The sequence below is a fragment of the Amblyomma americanum genome, chromosome 3, assembly GCF_052857255.1.
Source record: "Amblyomma americanum isolate KBUSLIRL-KWMA chromosome 3, ASM5285725v1, whole genome shotgun sequence".
NCBI classification, from domain to species: Eukaryota; Metazoa; Arthropoda; class Arachnida; order Ixodida; family Ixodidae; genus Amblyomma; species Amblyomma americanum.
In genome coordinates this window covers 131,350,848-131,373,436 of record NC_135499.1, presented here as the reverse complement: position 1 = coordinate 131,373,436, position 22,589 = coordinate 131,350,848, and the positions used below count along the sequence as shown (strand labels likewise).

General features: G+C 47.2%; 1 protein-coding gene across 10 annotated transcripts in view; it reads left to right on the top strand.

Moving 5' to 3' along the window:
- The window catches only part of Epac (Exchange protein directly activated by cAMP), a 296,847-nt gene extending 293,036 nt beyond the window's left edge, over window positions 1-3,811 (top strand). For all 10 annotated transcript variants that reach the window (XM_077657880.1, XM_077657879.1, XM_077657882.1 and 7 more), the window contains one exon: window positions 260-3,811. In XM_077657880.1, the coding sequence (XP_077514006.1) occupies window positions 260-332 (73 nt within the window). In that variant the 3' untranslated portion in view covers window positions 333-3,811. The remainder of the gene's footprint in view (window positions 1-259) is intronic.
- Window positions 3,812-22,589: the final 18,778 nt, after the last annotated feature.

Genomic DNA, 22,589 nt, shown 5'->3' with positions numbered 1-22,589 from the left:
GGGTAACTGATCTTTTGTGATATTTGCTCAACATTGCTAACAATTCTAGCGGCAATTTTTGCTTCTGTGCTTTTCAAAACAAGTCAACAAGATTCCCTGAATGTTTTGGAAATGGTACTTTTGTCACCCAAACCAAATCTGCCTACCTACAAGGATTTCGCTTTGTTTTATTTGTAAAGCAAACATACAGAAATAATGCTGGATTGCAAACCTATGATGCAGTTTTTTAGCACAGTTGCTCTTGCTGTCTCTTTTTCAGAACACTGAAAGTGATCGACAATCAGAGAAGGCTTACACAACTCTCACATGCGTTGGAGCCAAGGCGGCCATGAAGAGGACGCTCCAGTCTTAATTTATTCAGACTTAGCAAACAGGGCTAGCCATGATTTATGAGACTTCATTGTTCTCAGCTTCCTTTGAAACTCATCATAACATTGTAGGTTAGGTGTGAATGAAGAAACAAAGCAACTCTTCACATGGTGCACACAGAAATGTGTTATGTAAAGGGGTAAAGAATGCAGTGCAGCCCAGTCGTCCATGACATGAATACACTTGCCAGGAAAGGTAGAGATAAAGGTTCACTGAACAGGGGCAGGAGGAGGAATGCAGCTGTCACTACAAGTACTGCTATTGCTGATAGCACTACTACTACATGCGGACTATGTTCTACTCCTGGTTTTTGCCTCAAGCCTGACTTCACCATTGCGGTCTACTCTACATTAACGTCCCAATGCTCACTGTTGTGAATACGTGAGAAGAAAAGGCAAAGAGAGCAGAGGAATGTGCTTATGGACAGATTAGAAAAAAATTCTGTGGAATACTTTGTTCATCCTGCAGTTGTAGATTATGCCCATTGGGCTATTAGCATGCTTAAAGTTATTTAGTTGTGGTTTATATCAAGTCTGTTGTGGAATTTAAAATTTACAAAGTGCAAAATGCTATACCCTAATGTCATCGTTCACCTTTCATTTTTAAAATTAAAAATATTCACATTTTTGGGGTCTTTTAATTAATTTTTATATCCTTAGCTCCTTGCTGAAAGATAAAGGAGCAGTGTAAGCTTGACAGAGAGTAAATGATGAATAAGAAAAATTTTAATAGGATTATATCAGGAAAAAGTCAAATTTAGATGAATTTTCTACTCTTAATATGAAGATCACAAAATGAACGTGCAAGTTTTGTTAACTGCTACTCCTGCAGTTATACTGTTTCCAGGTTGGACTTTCTGTGCTGAGCTTAGAGGGCTATTTGGTTTAATAGTTCTTAAGAATGTCTGACTTATTCTACCTCAAGTGTACACAAGTTCGTTTGATGAGATTCGTGAGTAATATTATTGAATGGCTCGTGGCAACTTCAAAGACACTTGTGGGTGCTCGAAATAAAACTGACGACAATAAACACATTTAAACACCGAGATCTACTTATGGAAGGAAGAACAAGTTTTTAATACCTTAATATGTCACTTCCTCTGTTCTCTTTGCCATTTCATTTGGGTTGCCTCCATTCTCCTGGCTCCTTACTATGCCGTGGCAAGTCCTGAGCAACCGGTGGATCCTCCTAGCCCCGTGTGAAGTCCTATCCGGGTATATGGTCTAGTTTTTGTTTCCCAGAAAAACCACGTGTTTGTGAACAAAACTCCTGAGCTGGGGTACTTGTACCTGAACTATTTTTGAGAGACCGCTTCGTTCCTGGGCAGATTTTTATGTAGACCTTTACCCAGATTCTACAAGATATTGTACATACGTTTGTACAGAGTAGAAGAAGAACATATTTTCATTTTATTTTACTTGTTCTATACGTTGTCATCATTCCGTGCTGTTGCATGCTGTTTATTTATAACATGTATAGATGTGCATCAAAATGAGACAGTTTAACACCATTCCAGTTACTTTTCAGGTAAAATAGGTCATATATCTAACTTCCTATTTCCTCTACACAAGAAACATGTATGCTATTTTTAACCCTGTCATTCAAACTGATGTGCATGCTTTGGGTAACAGTTTTTCCAATGAAATTTATTGGCCAGGTCCTCCTTCACGGCACTGCTGTCCGATGGTAGAACCTGCCCTTAAAGTGAATGTAGCATGAACAAACTGACAACTGCCTCCTTTGAACAGTCCTATCATGTTCTAAGAAATCGTGTATTCCCCATTATCTATTGTGTGTGTAAGTCATGATAACAGTATGCTCTTGACTTTGTTCACTCATGAGTAGCTACAAAAGATAATGTTGCTTGCCCGTGATCATTAAGAAAAAGAAAGATCTGGTGTCCACTACAGAATGCTAGTGCTAGGCTGTTATCTAGCATTTATTTGGCATGATGCCAAATTTTTTCGTTTTCTGCAAAAGTTATTTGCCATGGCCAACACAATCTTATATGTATTGGTACCTACAGCATCAATCAGGGTCTCACTTGAAAGGAAGTAAGTGCCGTGAGCATAATGATCAGGATGCCAAAAATCTCTCCTAATAACAAGGAATTATATTTAACCTGATGGCTGTGGTCTTTTTCTATTGTCGCTAGGGAAATAAAGGATTTTATGAAATGACTTAAGTGAGGATATGCATTACTTCTTGTTGACTATATTGAAGCCAGTCAATCAGTGTCAATAAATTTTTATTCATATTAATGCTTTTATGTATAAGGTGTTTTAGACATTGCCATAGGTGGAAGCCAGAAAACGCTTCTGAAATTAGGCAGGTTATGCCTTTATTTGTTCACAAGGAGGGCAACCATTCGTCATGGTCATCTTAAGTCTCAACGTGTATTCCCATTTTTTAGATTATATGCCTAAGCTCGGTTTATGCATGTTTGAACCAACTCTTTTCTCGTGAACATTGTACATCTTCGTGTAACCGTATTCATACAAACTGCATTGCAACCTTCTTGGTTGCATACAGAGCACGCCAGTGCAAATGAGTGTATTAATGTGCACCCAAGCAAACCTATGTTTTCGACTGTGCAATGCACTGAGAGCTCCTTTTTGACATCTCGGCTTCTGCATTGCACTTTTCTTCCGTGTGTTGGATCACTAAAAGGAAAATGTAACGGCAATATAGCTAGCTATTTGAACTTCCTAAAGAAGACTGCAGACTTATTCGAAATGGGAAAAGGATCTATGCAAACTAGAGTGTAGATGACTGCCTCGAGTCACATTCTAGTGGCTTGAAGTTCTAGAGTTTTTAAATTGCTGTTCAGAATTCTGCTGTGAGACTGGCGATGATTAGGCAGCCTACGTATGTACTGCATGTTTCTCAGTGTTACTTAAGCAGTGACACAACCGATACTTGAGTTTAGGTCGTATAGTACTGTACTGATCTTTCTTTATTATCATTTTTTTCACTCCTGCTGCTGATTATCTCCGTAAACATTTTTTATTTCTCTTGCAATGTGCTGGACTGTACAGTATTTTACACGAGTTTGTTTTTTAGCACTGCTCCCCATCGTCATTATTTCTGGAGTGGTTGTTGGCTTGACCTTTTTCATTTTTCTCCCTTTAAGCGACCGACCTTAATGCTACCCTTCGGGGCGTTTATTGTTAGTTCTGTGACCAAATGTTTTCTTCCATCTGCACTGACTGGAGAATCCAATGTTTGCAATATCTGTGTGTTTTCTTGCTTGCGGTATCTGTTTAGGTGTTTACAGTGTGACGTCTATAATAGCTTTGTCAACAGTTGTAAAATACACAAACCTGTGCGTGTATTTATAACCAAAAATTTTGTTTCTCCCATATAAATATGTATATTCCTCATGTAAAATATGTTTTGATATTTGTATGGATATACAGTAAATACATAGCGTGCAAACAAAGATGACTATTGTTTTGTGAATTTTATTGCCAGTAATGGGTTTAAAAGAAAACTGCAGACAACTCCATCCAACTGTGGCATAGCGTCGCCTTCGGGATCATGCCAAAAAGTTGGGGTCGATGCAGACATTTTACTTGAGAATTCTGCCTGTGGTGGCGACACCTGTATTTCGTTTTCTTTGGTCTATAGCTGATAACAGGTTTGTTTTCACTGAGAGTAGTCTTTTTGTGATTAGAACAGGGTGCCTCATCGAAACCAACTTCCCTATTTTTCCTTAGTGTCCCTTTGAGGCACCTTTGTTACCATCACTGCTCTTGCATGTAGAGCAAACAGTTTCTTAGAGCACTGCCCTGCAAAGGTGAGGTGTTGTTACAAAAGAGAAGGGAAAACCTGTACTTTTAGAGTGATGCCTACATTGTGAAAGCACTAGCACAACCCCTGAACTGTGCTGGTGCAGCAGTTCCTTGGTTTAAGGCTGTTAAATTAGATAATTGCCTCAGGCCAGTCTCTCCTTTCATTGCATAAAGGCCGCATCCCCTTCATTGAATCTGAAACTGGAATAAGGTATACCGCACTCTGTGCCAGACTACTTTACCCATAATGCTACAGATGGGCTGATTTTTGACACAGCGTACTTAATTGATGCATTACATTAAGACATATACTAATGGAAATGTGTGCTCCATCATAAAATAATGTGAACAGGTGCTTTTAGGAGTGGCCATATCCGCACGTCCGCTGAACACACTAGAAAGCCTGGATGAAGAGTTATCACCCGTAGTAGAATTTCAGCGGAAGCAGACTGAACAACTGTACTGAATGGGCCCTCCATGAATTGACGTAAAACAGCGCGGGCAAAAAAAAAAATAATGATGCCCATAACTGACGAAAATCATTTTGGGACTAAGAAAAATAAAGAAAAAAGCGCCCTTGCCTGTACCACTGGGACCAGAATTGAAAAATTCAACCCGACCGCGGCGGCTGCGTTTTTATGGAGGAAAAACGCTAAGGCGCCCGTGTGCTGTGCGAGGTCAGTGCACGTTAAAGATCCCCAGGTGGTCGAAATTATTCTGGAGCCCTCCACTACGGGCACCTCTTCCTTTCTTCCTTTCTTTCTTTCTTTCTTTCTTTCTTTCTTTCTTTCTTTCTTTCTGTCTTTCTTTCTTTCTTTCTTTCTTTCTTTCACTCCCTCCTTTATCCCTTCCAATACAGCGCCGTTTAGGTGTCCAACGACATATGAGACAGATACTGCGCCATTTCCTTTCCCCAAAAAAACAATTATTATTATTTTTAATTGAAAAATTGAGGGCCAGAGACTTTGCTGCACCTTTGATTTTGCGTGCCGCTATAATGCCTCCTTGCCTTCACTACGGCAGCATGCGTTGCCGAATCTTTTCCCCTATGCGGTTTCTTTTCGGTGGTTGCGGGATATTCTGTAGGTACTTAATTACAGCCACCTCCGGTTCACTGACGTGCACCACACCACACTTGGTGCGATATCGCACTTCTGGCTTAATATCCGGCCTTGATAATATTGGTACCATTGGCAGTGAGTACATCGTCTGCCGAAGCACCATACCTTTAAGCCGCCGCGGTGGCTGAGTGGTTATGGCGCTCGGCTGCTGGCCCGAAAGACGCGAATTCGATCCCGGCCGCGGGGGTCGAATTTCGATGGAGGCGAAATTCTAGAGGCCCGTGTGCTGTGCGATGTCAGTGCACGTTAAAGAACCCCAGGTGGTCGAAATTTCCGAAGCCCTTCACTACGGCGTCTCTCATAGCCTGAGTCGCTTTGGGACGTTAGACCCCTATAAACCAAACCATACCTTTAGATGACGCCATGTTTGATGATGCGCTTTTTACATTTTATAGTTAAAGTGAAGCGTGCCACCTCGACGATGAATTGCAGAGCAGGCAAATCAACCAGTTCTTTGTAGGCGCAATTGAATGCGACAGGGCGATTGCGTTCCAGGAAAACACCTCATCACGCCGATGTGAAGAATTTGCAGCTCCTGCGTAACATTAAATTGGACGCATTAATCGCTCTCCCTTCTCTAAACCTCTATATGATCCATCAGAGGCATCGATATTAAACAGCATATTTATTTTGGCTGAATGCCAATTTCAAAGATAAACAGCCCCGTGAGTCTCCACTGAGAATGCGAATTTTAAAACGGAATAAAACAAGCTCAGACGATAACCATTTTTGCATTTTCAAAATGGGAAATTTTGTTTAGCAGCAATATGAATTGATGACCCCTTGGTTGCGAAAGGTGAAACAGATCAGCCCTCCAGCTGGAAATAAAAAGTCATGAAAATAATTTAAGAAGCGTGTGACTGCTTTACACTCCGCAATCACGAAAAAAGTGCAATGCTCTAAGAGTTCGTAGTCTTCGCTGGCTGATGTAACCCATTCATCATTACACTCGTCAGCCGTTCTTTTGTACCTTAAAAATACCCTCCAGTATACCAAAGAAGAGTCCTTAAAGGCTTCCTACGTTTACTTAGTTTTTTAGCCGTCGAAAGTAACACTCCCGAATCACCAAATGGACCCTCACTTTCTTGAACAACCAGCGCTGAGAGGTTTATTTCACAGATGCAGCAAGATGAACACGCCTTTGATAGGAATGCATACTACTTAACCATAAATAGTGAGATTATGCCAGGATGAGAACTAACGTACAAGATCGCCCGCTTCGGTCACCAAGCAAGACAGGGATGGTGCATGGTCACTAATGGGCAGATGTTGCGCAGGTGGCTAATAAAAATGTGCCCATCACAACCAGGTATTGTGCATATATGCTCAATGGCGTAGCTAGTGTGTCGGGAAGCCGAGTCGTACGTCTTCTGTCATCCTCTCCCCGAGGGCTGTAGCAGGGAAGTCCTTTCGGGAGGGTGTTTTCTTGCAAAAATCCACCGCGGTGGCTTAGTGGTTACAGCGCTCGGCTATTGAGCCAGAGTGCCTGCGTTCGAACCGTGTCGCGGTGGCCGCGTTTCGATGGAGGCGAAACGTAAAAGGAGCCCGTGTGCTGTGCGATGTCACTGCACGTTAAAGATCAGCAGGTTGTCGAAATTAATCTGGAACCCTCCACCACGGCGCCTCTTTCTCTCTTTCTTGTGTCACTCCCACGCGCCTTCCTTCTTTCAAGGCGAGGTTGGCGTAACCACCGCGAGAAAGGCAGAGAGAAAAACATTTATTTTCCGATCCTGGTGCGGGTCGCCGTCTCAAGTCGGAGCGCCTGAGCCCATATCGCTCAACACGTGGGCGATATGGGCAACAAGCAGTGGCCATAGTATTGGGCGTAGTGCAGCAGGAGGAGTGGCCCAGTTCTCCCAAGAAGCTCTCCCGTCAGGTAGGACAGTTACTGCACCGTTTCCTTTCTTAAAAAAATATCAATCTTAAATCTTACAAAAAGTTTAGAAAGGACGTCCCAGGAAGCTACCGAGTTTAAAACGACCATGATTACGAAATAACTTTATTGGCACCCATCAGGGAATCAGAGGGCGATGAAGACTTGAGTCTTGACCGCCGTTATCTTCCTTTCCTTTGAGCAGGCTAGGATCCCTTGGGATTCAACGGGGTCCAGGGCTAGACGGATGACTTTTTTGTTGTTCTTCTTTCTGGCTGACCATTAAAGCCTCCCAGGACTCTTTCCTGTCTGGTTCATTGCGGCTAGGGCGTGTCCACACCATATGGATCTTGTCTCCAATTTCACTACAGTGTTTACACTTCGGGTCTTGGATCTAAAATTTCGGGGAGGGGGTGTTTGAGCACGAGCATAGCCACCTTGGCTCCCCATTTTCGTTCCCAAATGTCGCGAGTGTAGCAGGTATACCACGTGTTCCTTTTTTCTGGACCAATTTTCAGAGAGGCGCTGCATAAGCGCATTTTCATTTCTGCTGTTAGAGTAGAAACACTGGCAGTTAATAGAGACAAAGTATCGGTCCAATGATGGCTGAAACTTGACAAATATGGTAACAAAGTTGAATTAGTGATTTTAGAAGCAATGTAGAATTTGCAAATTTGAATCCCGGCAGCCATATGTTGTAACCCAACAACGACTTTGCAAAATCGTTGTAGATGCTGCGGCATGCAGTATATCGGTTCTATGGGCATCCATGAACCGAAATGAATATTAAATAGCGGGTCAGTGAAGCTGATCATGCCGCCCCATTGGAAAACGCCACCTGCTTTCCTGTTGCGCGAGTGCCAATGCTATGAAAAAATTGAAAATTGGTTTTTTGGGGAAAGCAAATGGCGCAGTATCTGTCTCGCATATCGGCGGACACCTGAACAGCGCCGTAAGGGAAGGGATAAAAGAGTGAAGGAAGAAAGAGGTGTCGTAGTGGAGCTAGGGCTCCGGAATAATTTCGACCACCTGGGCATCTTTAACGTGCACTGACATCGCACAGCACACGGGCGCCTTAGCGTTTTGCCTCCACAAAATCGCAGCCGCCGCGGTCGGGTTCGAACCCGGGAACTCCGGATCAGTAGCCGAGCGCCCTAACCACTGAGCCACCGCGGCGGGTACAATTACGGATTCTCACTTTCCTGACAAGTAATTCATTTTTTATTTGCTGTTAGTGACAAACGTGAATCTTCGAGCTGCGGTGCAGCTACAAGGCTAAGAACGGAATAGAGCATAATAATAATAATAATAATAATAATAATAATAATAATAATAATAATAATAATAATAATAATAATAATAATAATAATAATAATAATTGGTTTTTGGGGAAAGGAAATGGCGTAGTATTTGTCTCATATATCGTTGGATACCTGAACCGCGCCGTAAGGGAAGGGTAAAGGAGGGAGTGATAGAAGAAAGGAAGAGAGAGGTGTCGTAGTGGAGGGCTCCGGAATAATTTCGACCACCTTGGGATCTTTAACGTGCACTGACATCGCACAGCACACGGGTGTCTTAGAGTTTTTCCTCCATAAAACGCAGCCGCTTCGCGTTGATTCCTAACATCAGCGTTCAAAAAAGAGGCTGCATTAAGCCAGTGCCAGCGATAGCGGTCGCTACTCTCGATCTTTACTAGCCAAGCGGAAGGCGAAGAGATCGACGTCACTGGAGTACTATTGCATATTCGTTTTGGTCCTGGGCCGCCCACAGTGCCTATATAGGTACTGCATGCTGTAGCATCCAAAACATTTCTTTAGAAAAGTTTTTGTTGGTTTAGTAGATATGACTTTGCGACATTGAATACAGAGTTTCAATGTGCTTTCTACTAATAAAAAACCGGTAATTAAGATATGTCAGCCGAATTTCGCAGGAAGCCGGGTTCCTAGCGGTCACAAAGCCTTATAACCTGAAAGAAGATTGTTATCAAACTGTGTGCACCGAAAACCGGACCCCCCTAATTGTGACGTGCAGTCATGCCGCTATAACAGAATAATGAAGGCACGATTAGCCAGAAGACAATATTTATAAACATGAAGTGCTTTTAGCTGTCTCTGTTGGCTCACCGCGGCTGATCTTGGCGTCAGCACGGAGAAAGAAGACCGTGAACACGGATGCGAACCTAAATGAACGTCTACGTGCTGCTCTGCGGCCGGAGCAACGCATGCCTCAACAACAGCGTCTTTGTCGTGGAGGAAGGAACTGATCTTCGTAGTCCCGTGTTCCCGTGGTGGGCGAACAGTGGGTGGTGGTGGTGAAAAACTTTATAAAGTAGAGCAAGCCTTAATTGTTACATCCTAGTGATGGGATTGCTCTTGGATGCGTGTCGTGGCCGGAAGGTGATGCTTCTCAGCGACTTCCAAAGCCCAGTCCACTAGCTGTCGTTGGGCAGCCGGGTCAGAACTGAACACCGCAGCCTCCCATCGCTCGAGGTCTGTGAGTTGCCAATCGGCTGGCGGAAGGAGCCCACAGCAAGAATAATGAATGTGTGCAAAATCCGCTTTCGGAGCGCCGCAGAGGGTGCATACTGGCGTGAACAGTCCTGGGTGAACCAGGGCTAAGTGGGCAGGGGAGAGGAAGGTGCGGGATTGTAGCTGTCGCCACGTCACCTGCTGCAATTTAGTGAGAGACTTGTGCGGAGGGGGATACGTTAGCCGTTGCTCACGGTAGTGTAGAGTGATCTCGTGATACGCGACCATTCGATCTCGAGCGTCTCCCCAGGCGTCGGCGGCTCCTGCTCGGCTGACGAAACCTCGAGCTAAAGAATGAGCCGCCTCGTTACCTGGGTGGCCGGCGTGGGCCGGGACCCAGAGAAGCTGAATAGGTCGGGTAGGGGCGGGAGACCGGCTTAGAAGCCGGAAAGCGGGTTCGGAGATGCGGCCTTTCGCAAAGTTAGAGACCGCGGTCTTTGAGTCGCTGAAAATGTGTGTCGCCGATGTAATAGCGATGGCTAAGGCTACGGCTGCCTCCTCCGCTTCCGCAGGAGTGGAGGCAATGACAGTGCCTGCCGTAACAGGGGTGAACGAATTGGACACTACCGCCAGGGCAAAGGCGGAAGAGGAGGTGTAAGAGGCTGCGTCGACGTAGACGCTCTCCGGCTGTGCGCCATAGTGTTTGTGTGGGCGAAGCCAGCGCTCTGTTCCACTGAGCCTACGATCTGTCCTGCAACCCGAGCGGCGCACGGGTTGCAGTCCTCGTGACGCGTGAGCTCAGCCAGAGTTCCGCGCACAGCAGCAATTGTTGCGTAATCTGCGCGCCCGCGGCCAACGTTTTCCATGCGCAGGCGCGGGAAATGAGGCCCCCTATCTCGTGCCAGAGGGCGGAGCCATAGCGCCATCCTTCGGCGCGGCGAGGAAGAAATTGTAAACAGTGAGGGTGGCGGCAGGCAGCGGCCCTGGACGTTGCTCTCTGCCAGTAGAGAAAAGCTGCGGACGGATGGTTGTGTTTGGCTGAGACGATATCTTGGCTTTCAACGTGCTTCAGTCTCTTGAATGAGCTACGTCGGTATTGCAAAGCATATCAAGCTTATGTCTGCTCTCAACCACGAGAGCAAGCCCATTTTTATACCACAACGCGAAACGGAATAACGGGAACACTGCATCCGTGGTGATGACACATGAACCATAGTGTCACTCTGATCATTTTACGCTAAAAGAGTGCACTAAAACTATTGTTATACACCAAAACTATAGCGTTTTACACTAAAACATAATGGCAAGCAAAGACTCATTTCTTTCAGAAGTTCTTTTTTCGACATCCAGCTTTGAAAATTCACTGACTTACAGTGGTAAAGTTTACATTTTTACGTCGTCTTTTTCTGTGGTAAGTATCGCCAAGTTTAGTGGCCTATAACCGCTCATGGTTGAGTGCAGAGACGTTTGATTAGCTTAAATTAGGAACTGTTCCTTTCGCAGGACGCAACTGACTCATAGATCGGGAGGAAGAAGTGCAAGATAACAGTAATGTTTGGCAGGTTCTCAAATAAGTTCAGTTTGGCGATAAATTTCATGAACTGTTATGCGGTCCATGTCTCCGTGGTATCAGGGTGCTTTACGGCGCCTTTCAAGTGCCTTGACAGCAGCAGGACCTCTGCAACTATTTCATCGTCTGAGAACTCGTGATACATTTAATAAAAATAGACGTCAACATTTGAAGCGTTTCCACGGCCACAAACATCTTGGCAACAGGCTCAATGATGCTGAAAACTTTTCTTACCTTCTCCATAGCCTTTTGATGGGTATCCAGCTCTACGTGGAAATGGGCAAGACATTAAAACACTGGCCTTCTGGTCTGTTCTGTTAAGGTCAGGCCAGCGTCCCCTGCTTTTTCTCCTGACATCTTCTTGCAATATCTAATCAGTTTTATTTCCACCCCATTTCCTCACATTTTGCCGTGGCTTGAGCGACGGTCTTTATTTTCCACCGTTCTAAGGCACTGCTCTTCCTGGAACATCCTTAATAGTTTGATCAGTTTCAGGGTGCAGAGCTGGAAGCTGATTTCTGCCGTCTGCAAGTACATTTGTGTTTGTTCCGTTTTTGTACTATCTCCGACAATAAATACAGAGAATCTAGAAAAGTCGCATGCAGCAATGAACAAACTCAATGCGCATCTCCTTGTTGTTTCCACGTTCTACTTGGCATTTAGCAATGCTCCAGCTTTGAGATAATCTGCTCGCAACTCCTTTCTGCTCCACGCACTGCTTCGTATAGACAGCGCGGCCCTCATTTGGCTGAGATTTGTGAATGCCACACCAGCATCCTTCAGTAGTTTCCATCGTTGAGGCGAGCACTAAAGAAACGTGTACGTAGCTTCCAATGTTCTAAAATACGTCACTCATGCGTTGGCGCTCCGAAATGAGTGCATGCTGCAAAGATTCAGTGAATGATTGGCACATGGCACAAAGAGGGTCTTTTAAATGACTTGCTTTACCCTGGCCTGTATGACACCTTTAATCCCATCTATTAGTGCTGCGTTGTTGTATCCTTGGCTGTGGCAAAAGCTTATGTTCAATCCGGCGTCTTCGAGTTGTTTCAAAATACGCTGTGTAATCTCCGCAGCAGTTTTTATTTTTACTGGAAAAACGCCTAAGAAAGATCTCGCTCGACAGTGGAACGTAAATTATATCTCATGGATTATAAACTTGGTCAAGTCCAGCTTTTCCGGGCAAAAATTTAGACAATTGGAAAATTGTAATACACTGTTATGGGAATATTGAAGGTAATTAATGGTTCATTATTCTGATCTTTAGCAAAATCTTTCTTTTAAAACGTTTCCATCAATCGCATCGAACAGTTAAGACTGCCTTAGAAAACCAATGGTGAGCGCTTTTGACGATAGAAAAAACATGAATAGAAAAAAAAAGAACGTTAAAGACTGCTGTCGGGTGATCTGCGGATATATTGATAGGTATAGTGAAATCTTACATCATGTAAAAAAAATTGCGTTCATAAATGACTTCCCGCTATGAAATGCTTTTGTCTAGAATTGCTGGGTATGCAAGCTCTTCGTTTTTCCCTGTCACACTGCCGCAAAGACGCCAGACGTGAGGACTGAGGTGCATATTAGCACATTAGTTTAATTATGTCCTTCTAACAACAAATACGCACGCAGACAAACCCAGTACAGTTGCACTGGCGGAGGGCGCTGCTGATGACTTAGGCTGCCATTTGCGATAATGGCAACGCGACAATTCTCTCGGCGCGTAGGCGAAACACGCTGCCCGTAAATAGCTATACACCGCAGCTGCAACGATGCGCAGTGGTAAAGCCGTTGCGGCCTGATAAGCTTGAATGTAGTTATAGCCTTACAACTCCTACACGGTGCGGCATCCGGAACAGAGCACTGCAGCGCGCTCTTACTCCTCAGGCTTCGCTGGGGAAACATCGAACACAAACTAATTGTTCCCTCAGTCTTTTTATCCGCATGCTCATACGCTAGTCAGCACTGCTTACTACTTCCTAATCCTCTGAGCCGCGGCGGCCAGCGACGTACTCATAGCTCAGACAGTCCATGTGCTGGCTGGCCCGCAGACACGAAGTGCAAATGGCATCTTTTGCAGAAGACAAAGTGGCTGCCTTGCCGCCGCTAATTCATTCATTCCAAATTCAATCGCACCACTCCGCCTCAACTATACGCATTAAACGGCGTGCTTTACAGTATTTTTGCACTAAGACATAACCACGCCATTTGACTGGACCTACAATTTTGGGAACATTATGCAACGGCTGCTGACGTCGATGAGACCAGGCACTAGAGGACGAGTTTACCGTAGAGGCCCTCAGTTATTTTATGTCCATTGTAACTCGCCGCGGTGGCTCAGTGGTTATGGCACTCGGCTGCTGACCCGAAAGACGCGGGTTCGATCCCGGCCGTGGCGGCTGAATTTCTATGGAGGCGAAATTCTAGAGGCCCGTGTACTGTGCGATGTCAGTACACGTTAAAGAACCCCAGATGGTCGAAATTTCCGGAACCCTTCACTACGGCGTCCCGCATAGCCTGAGTCGCTTTGGGACGTTAAGTCCCCGTAACCCATATTGTCCGGCATCTGCAGCCTGGCGACAGAAAGGAGCCTGAGTCACTTGTAGAAGCTGGAAAAACACTACAATGTCTTATATCTCCGCCACCCGGGAATACAGCCCGGGTCGCAAGAATGGCAATCCTGCACCATAACACACCCGACCGCGGCGGCTGCGTTTTTATGGAGGAAAAACGCTCAGGCGCCCGTGTGCTGAGCGATGTCAGTGCACGTGAAAGATCCCCAGGTGGTCGAAATTATTCCGGAGCCCTCCACTACGGCACCTCTTCTTCCCTTCTTCTTTCACTCCCTCCTTTATCCCTTCTCTTACGGCGTGGTTCAGGTGTCCAACGATATATGAGACAGATACTGCGCCATTTCCTTTCCCCAAAAACCAGTTATTATTATTATTATTATTATTATCGTAACACACCAGCAGCACCCTTTTTGTTCTCACGCACTTGCATTTATTCCCAAGCAGACTCATTGTCCGGCATCTGCAGCCTGGCGACAGAAAGGAGCCTGAGTCACTTGTAGAACCTGAAAAAACACTACAATGTCTATAACCCTTATGTCCCTTGTTGTTCGTATCCTTCGCTGACTGTGATGTGGCGGTGATGCTCCCACTGAGGTTCGTGACCTTGTTACATGTTGCAATGAGTGGAGAGGAGACACTTTCTTCGACTGCACATGTTTATTTTACGCTAGTTACACAAGGTCGCCCCCTACTATCGTCATAGTGAAGATTAAAAAAAAAACTCGCTTGAAGTTCGAGGGGCGGAGGCTAGCGGAATGAGGGCAGAGCCCGCGTCAAGCAGGGCGTCGGTTTTCACAAATCATTGCCTTTCCTGCCTTTTCAGAAGAAATTAAACATTAACAAAATGAAGGCAAATTAACAACTCAGGCGGCACTTCCACCAGCTACAGTTAAGATACGAAGTCCACCGCATCAAAGTGGCGCCTTTAGGGTCCGCTAGCGCCCGAGCATCCTGGCTGAAGCCAAGCAGTGCAAACTGCTCATTAACTGTTTTTGGGCCGTACGCGAACACACGCGCGGGCTCCCAGAAAGCGGTCCCAAGTAGCCATCTCAAGGTCTTCTAGCCCAAGCGCGCTCACAAGGAGGACCGTCCTCCGAAACAGTGCGCCCGCGCGTCTGGACAGGCCATCAAATCCGACACCCGACAGCGCAATGGCGCGCACCCGAGATGCTTTGTCCGCAGAGCCGGACCGCTCTAGACACCCCTCGGCGTGTTTGCACTCGCAGATGATACAGAAATTTCCAGTGATGCGGCAAGAAAACGAGAGCGAGAGCGACGTCATCAAGCGGCTATATGACGCACACAGCAAGCCGAGCGCCACGTCGAACAATCCCCAGGCCGACCTCCATGTGGCGTCAGTTTTCTCGACATTCGTACTAAAATTGTGACGCAACCGCTTGCCCAGACAGCGTTCCGGGTGGTGTCATACGATTTCTCATTGCATATAGCTTACGCGTGCCAGTCTACTTGGAGGCAAGGTTGCAAGAGGATATTTTTTAATTGCTCAAATATGCCTCGGCATTAGGGAGTTATATGCACATGTGCAGGCCGGTGTCGGCTGTGAGCGCCTAGAAGGCCCGGTATTGAGGTACATGGGTCCAGGTTCGAGTGTCCGGTGGTTGGCTAGGGTGGTAACCCTGAATGCCGAGGTGTCGCTTGCGTGGCTCCCGAAGTCCAGGGCAAATCAGTAGAAAATGAGGTAATGCCGCCTCACTAGCAGAAGGAGGGCAGAAGGGGCAGTTCAGAAGCGGGGTCTGTGATGTCCAGGAGGCCCTGACCGCAGGCGTCAGCGCAGTATCCACCCGGACGCTCCTCAACGCCACCTTCTAACGGCGAGTTAAACTGCCGGAAAGGTTGGATCTACGCGGTGGAATTAAAGCACGCGTGGAGCAGCGGAGAAATTCCCTTTCAGGTAGTACGTCGTCTCCTGCGGATAATTTCAGTAGAGGAAGCGAGTATAGCACTTGCAGTGGATGGGACGCACTGTCCGCTTCCCTAAGATAGTGCGTGTTGTGTCGAGCCCATAGAACTCGGACAGGGCATGAATACGATTCCACGATCGAGCAAAAAAAACTACCCCCCAACTAGCCCCGCACCCTTACCCTAACGACAGAGCACACATCGACAGCAATGCCCTGTGGACAGGGTACGCGCCGCGGAGCTCCCACTGCTTGTGTTGAGTCAGTATATAGGATAAGACAGTTCGGGGCAGTACAGAGGAGGTACTTTAAAGTGGACAAGCAGTCACGAATGGCAATGAACTCTGCTGTCACAGAGGGAAGCGGCGCCTCTCTGTAGTAGGAATATGTCTGGCGTGCAGTAGGTAGAGCTGGACAGAGAAGGCTAGTGTGCAACATATTATCTTTGGTACTTGCGTCCACGAAAGCTTGACGTGCACCTGTGGAGTCTGCTAGGAGAGAACGCTCTGTTTCTCGCACTGAATGGTGAACGTTGCGAATGACACTAAAGCGCCAACTCCAAGGGCCCTTCCTCGGCGTACGCGCTCAGCGTCGGCGCTTTTGGCGTATGCCGGAATGGGCGTCGAAAAGGGGCATGCATCTCCATGTTCCTGGTGCTGGCTCGCTTCCCCTCTAGAGCCGACGGAGAGAATTTCAAGCCGTGAAGAGAAGGGGTTGGGGGTGCTGAAAGGACAACTTAAACCGCGAAGAAAAGGTCGGGGAACCTGAAAGAGCGTTAAGCCATGACAAAAAAAGAGTAACCAATAGCCCGGCGATCCACCCATTGTTATAAACCTGACCCCTCTTCCGACGCGTACACGAGCGCCCGTGCGCTGACGCCGATATCTAGCACGGACAGATATCGGCGCCTCACCGAGGCTCACTGGCGTCTCCTGCAGTGCGAATGCGTAGACCGGCTTTGGCGTACGCCCAGAGCGCCGACGCTGAGCGCGTACGCCCAGGAAGGGCGCTTGAACGCTTTAGGGGTCGGTTGTCGGTGGCTTGGGGATGCTGCCAAGAAGGAGGCTCCAAAGCCGTTGCGTGAAGTAGAGGATGAGTGCGATCAAAGTAATTTGCTAGGGCAGATGCCGCAAGGGTTGCTGATATTTTCAGGTTGCGTGCATTACGGCGCTGCTCCACGAGCTCATCAATGGTATTCAGCTGTGCTCGCGCTTGTAGTATAGGAATAGGGGTCAAGCGAGGAAGGCCAGTGATAACTCGCATTGCCTCTCTGCTGACTGTTTCTAATCGGTCCCAATCTCTTAGGGTAAGGCGTTGGGACTGTGCTTTATAAACAATCCGAGGCTGTAACACAGAGCGGACTAACCTTCGGGCCATATTAAAGCATGCACCACCTGTTGTCTGGGCAATTCGGCGAAATAGGTGGAGCGTACTGGCAGCCTTCTGTCGGGCAGATCGAACCCTCGGTGCTGCAGATCCAGAGCTGTCCAAGTCGGCACCTAGCACTCGCATCGACGAGGCTGTAGTAATAAGTTAGCTGTTCAAGGACAGCTGTATAGGTGTGAGCAGAAGGCGGCGTCTATCCCACCGGTTTGTGATAGCCATAAACTTTCTCTTTTCAACCGACAGCGCCAGGCCAACCTCGGTGCACCACTGAGAGGCCTTGTCCAGAGCGGTCTAAAGGCCTTGTTCTTGGCGGGAAAGGTTCGCGTGTGCTGACGAAACAGTTATGTCATCAGCATACATCATATAAAAAATATCTGGAATAGCAGCCAGTTGCCATGCCAAAGGAAGCAGGGCGATGTTAAATAATACTGGGGCCAGCACGGATCCTTGAGGTATACCCCTCGTTACGGTGAAGTGGTCAACGCGTTCCCTGTCGATGCGTATGGCGATGGAACGGCCTTCCAAGAACAAAGCCACAAAATTGCGTACTCGAGGAGGGAGATGAAGCCAACGTAGAATGGCCAAGATCGCTGAGTGGCTGACGTTGTCCATAAGCCTTGTGAATGTCCATGGTTAGAATTTCGTGAGATCTGTCTCCGAGCAGCACCATGCTTGATGGGTGGTCCAATCCGTCCTCTGTGCCCAAGTGAGGGCGAAAGACAATCTGAGCCGGGTGGTATTATTGATAGCGTTCCAGCCACCATGAGAGCCGCGTAGCCATCATTCGTTCTAGCAGCTTACATAGAGTGGACGTAAGCGCTATCGGGCGAAGGTTGCTTAACCTGCTAGGATTCTTTCCGGGCTTAGGGATCGGCACAGAGTGACAGCTAAGTGACAGAATGTCACTTAGCAGTCTTCGCAAATAACTATACATTAAAATCTTAGTTTGATTCGCATCCACGCGTCTTTCTTGCCCAGGACACTAGCATATCTTACGCCCCTGCACTGGATCTCCAGTGCGGAGTGGACTAAGCAGGAAGCCAGACAATAAATAACCTGTGAGAACTCCTCGATGCGCGCCTTCCGAGAATACAAGAAATGGAGAACATGCACAACGGTGCCATTGGATTTGTAGATTTATTGCCCAACCTTTACAACCGACACAAACCCGCGTTTGCTCTGCTTTTCGAAACCGTCATTTCTTTCAAGTGGCAGCTTCGAGGTTAACCTCGAAAGGCGCGCGAGCTGTCGCACGCCAAGCAACTTTGTCGAGATAAGAAACCGCAACGTGTTTTCTGGCCCGCGTGAGACCGCAGCCATGAGCGAAACGTGACGAAAGTGTGCGCACTCGCCCCGCCAGCCACACACAAGCGAAAGACAAGGCGACCAGTCAAATCGAGAAGAGCTCCAAGTATCGTCAGCCGCTGCAAACATGCCGAGACAATATCTCGGCAACAGCGCCCAACACTTCGCGGCGCTGGCGTCAGTACGGTAACTCAGTGCACGTGATAACTGACAGGCGCTCGAAATACCAAGCTTTGGCAGTGTCCAAACGGTGGGAATAGAAGCGTCGTCAGTTGGGAAAGCACAAGTCGGTAGCCGCGGCTTCGATTGGGATTGAAGCGCTTTCGTTCGGAGGCCAAGCTGTTGAGACCTAGTTTACAGCGGAACCAGGGCTCTGCGTGAGTAACGACGACGTGCATTTCCCCCAGAATGTTAACGTAATGTGTTGAGCTATAGGCGTCAAAAGTGCCGGGCTATTTTCCATTCGCGGCCAGGACTGGCGCACTTTTCACTGTTTCTCTGCAAGCTGTTTTCTTTAGACTATCTATAATAAGCCTGTGTCACACCGCCTTTTGGCCGCCGTGGTGGCTCAGTGGCTATGGCGCTCGGCTGCTGACCCGAAAGACGCGGGCTCGATCCCAGCCGCGGTTGCTGAATTTCGATTAACGCGAAATTCTAGAGGCCCGTGTGCTGTCCGATGTCAGTGCACGTTAAAGAACCCCAGGGGTTGAAACTTCCCGAGCCCTTCACTACGGCGTCCCTCATAACCTAAGTCGCTTCGGGATGGTCAAACCAAACATTGACTTTTCATCTGTAGAGTCCCTCGTCGGCCGAGTCTGTAAGCTCGCGACCCCATTTGACATAAAGGTGTGCTCTTGGGCATATACGCAGTGCATTTGGGGCAACGGTAAAGGTCCATCTCCAAAATGGCTTAACCGAATAACTTGCTGCTCAATCACCGTTGCGCCGCTCATATGCTTCCGACATTCCTTCCGTGGCGGTAATTCTACATGTGCGATATAACATGCAGCCGCTTGCAACATGCACGCTTGCGAAAACATCCTGGTAGCACGGTACAGGGCTATTTGATCGGGCCGGCCTTTCTGAAATTCACTTTGACTGTGCTGTCTCGTTTAAAAATTAGGATAATTCCAGCGAGGAGCTGAAATATATGACAATAAGCCAGTCGGCTGGTGGATGAGTCTTGAGGCACAGACGGTGCCTGGTCCCGGCGTACATCCGGAGGAAACAACGTATGTGCAAAATCTTCGGCAGTGTCGACGTAACTATGCCATGCACGATGCAAGAACAGGCCATTGTTGCGGCGCTCGCTGTAAGAATATGAAAGGGCAGGACTCAAGTCCCTGTGCCGCGAACTCCGATAAAACAAAAAAAATTAGCAGTGGCTCAGCTCGGCTATAACAAGATGTACGTAGCGTGAGCAGCAATTTCGCTATCCTTCTCCATGGCTATACCGCACTGGCAAACGCCGCGCTATATGTATACCCCCACTGATACCTCTGCGCATGCGCACAAAATGAGTGGCGCTATCAAGTGGCTCCGGCGCAGCGTCAGACTTGGCTACTGCGCAACGGAGGCGCACAGCTGGGCACGCGCCGGAGCCAGTGCTTGGTGGCTTGGTTATTTGGTTGGAGCATTGGGGTTACGGGTGCGGAATTTGGCTACCCACTAGGGGAACACGGCACAGCACCCGAGGCGCCAGTGCTTCTGCCACGGTTGTGACGCACTCTTTAATGACCGGCGAGGCGAGCGCGCGCGGCGGCAGCGGCTCCGGCGCGCCAGCTGTGCGCTGTGTGACGTCACTGCTCCTCGCACATGCGCAGCACGGCTCTCTAGAAGCCACGCGAAAGTGCTCAACCTCGGCCAGTGTAGCCCACGCTACAAAAGGTTTTTGGCATAAAGCGCCCAAGGACGACGTGCAGTCAGGGATTTTTGAAGTTTCCGCAATACAAAACCGCTGATGGAATTAGGGTGGAATTTTGCTCACAATAAAGATGATCATGAGCGCGAATTTTAGAGCATGCGTCAACCTGGCCTCTGCTTACCATCCGGGCAGCATGGTCATTCTTGGGAGCAAACAACATCATGGAAAGGCGTGCAGCAGGTTTGGCTTCCGCTTCCAGTACTTATCCCTTGTAAGGGAGGAATGTCTGCGCCTTCTCTGTGTGTCGGCTTATAAAAGACTGGCATTACTTTAAAACCCTGTAATTACTTTATAGCAGTGTCGTCACTAGATATATAGTTGAGACGATGATGCGTTGAAGAAATGTGTGACAGGCATAGCGCAATGTGCATAGTTTTACTGTCAGGGCACAGTTTTATTCTGCTGCCGAGGTCAGAAGGTGGCTTAGTCGGGCTGGTTAGTGCATGTTGATGGAAAAGACTGAACAGCACTAACAGACAGGACGGACAGCGCATGTGTCCATGTCCTTATCTTCCGTCCTGCCTGTTAGCGCTGCTCAGGGGTTCCCATCACCGAGGCCAGTGCATTGTTTCACCGTCTAGAGCTTAGTTTTGTGCTGAATGAACCGAAGTAATGATTCTTGAAGTGTGCTGTATTTCTCATCAGTCAGGTTCAGGAACCCATCTATTTACCCATAGTAGGGATCTCATTTGCTGTCCAGTCTGCTAGCAGCTGATTATAACGCACCGGGAAGCGTCCAGGGCAGGAAGGCTTGCTCTGATACAGTCGTAATCTTTGGCACCAAAAACTATAGGGTGCGCGGGCTATTCGGTACAAGCAAAGCAATCTATTCAGCTGTAATTTGTTTCACGTTACCACTCGCGTGCTGTTCCCTGTAATCATTGGTGATAGCTTCGTGATTACAACTGGATTGTACACTCTAAACAAAAAGGAGTAAAAAGGAACTAAGCTGTCCTATAGCGCACAGTCGTTTATAAAAACGCAGTGGCATAGTGGACAGCTTAGTCCCTTCTTACTGCGAAATAGGGGCATTCTTGCTTAGAGTTTACACAAAGACAACACCGAAAGCCATGTAAACCATGCTCTGACAGCCACTGTGCGCCACTGTAGATCATTCCAGGATTGATGTCGGGTGTTGGATTCGAAGCGAGAAATAAGCAAGCCAAGACTCGTGAACTAGGCGGTTGTCGACTCGCAATCGATGAGTATAATGACGGAGCATGCTTAGAGGTAAGGCACTACGCGTGAATTTACATTTTTTTTTGCGTGAAACAACAATCAGCAGCCATTTCTCACGTGCGTGTCGTCCCTTGCAGTGAAGCGCTCAGAATTACAATTATAGAAATATCGAGGGAAAAGGTTGAAAGGAAACATACGCTGGGCAAACTGGTAGGTGGCAAGTGGGAATGCCTTCAGCACGGATTTTGTGAACCTTAACTCAATTTCTCCGCCAGTTACTTGACGCTGTTTCAACCAAAATGCACCAGGTATAATTTAAAACTATCTTGCAGCATACCAACAGAAATTGCTGCTAACATCTTTCATAAGAGAAAAAAGGTTAGTACTGCGCGAATTAGACATGACAGAAGGAGAACAAAAACGACAACACAGGCATCTTTCATAAATGGCGGCCCTCACACATAGATCATCGTTGTTCAATTCAAGGGACACTTATGCGATGTGAAATCGCGCAAAGACGCAAATTAATAAAACCACTCTCAGAGGAGGGCGCATGCAAAGCAGTCGTGTTTGCACGCTCTGTGGGTTGGGTAAGGATGCTCTTTGCGATTCTGTTTCGGGTACTATAGTGTACGCACGGTAACTGCTGCATTCCGCAATACTGGCGCTTTATACTAGAGTGAGTTAGTGGCTGGTTGTTTGGAAGAGAAAGTTTGTTTTGCGTCATGTTCACAATTTCATCACTTTTGAAGTCTTGCTTGTAGCACTTGCGTTCGGAGCAATACCGAGAAAGTGGAGAACCGTAACATGCGTTAGCGGCAAAACACAACCTGGATGTGCTTTCCCTGATGCACTCTTGCCCCATACCACTTAGTTCCTATAGGCACGTCTTTGCTGCATGTATACTGGAGTTTAAATTGTCACTGACGTAAAGCGGCGGCCAGAATAATGCGGAGTGCTTTTCGGTGTTTTGTACTTTTTTTTGAGTTACGTGGAGACACTAATCATTTTTCTTGCGCTTATTCAACGGCATTTGTTAATATATCCAATTAGTGCCATCGCATTTTACGCAATGAATGGGAGGAACTTCGTTGCAGAAGCTTGCTCCATG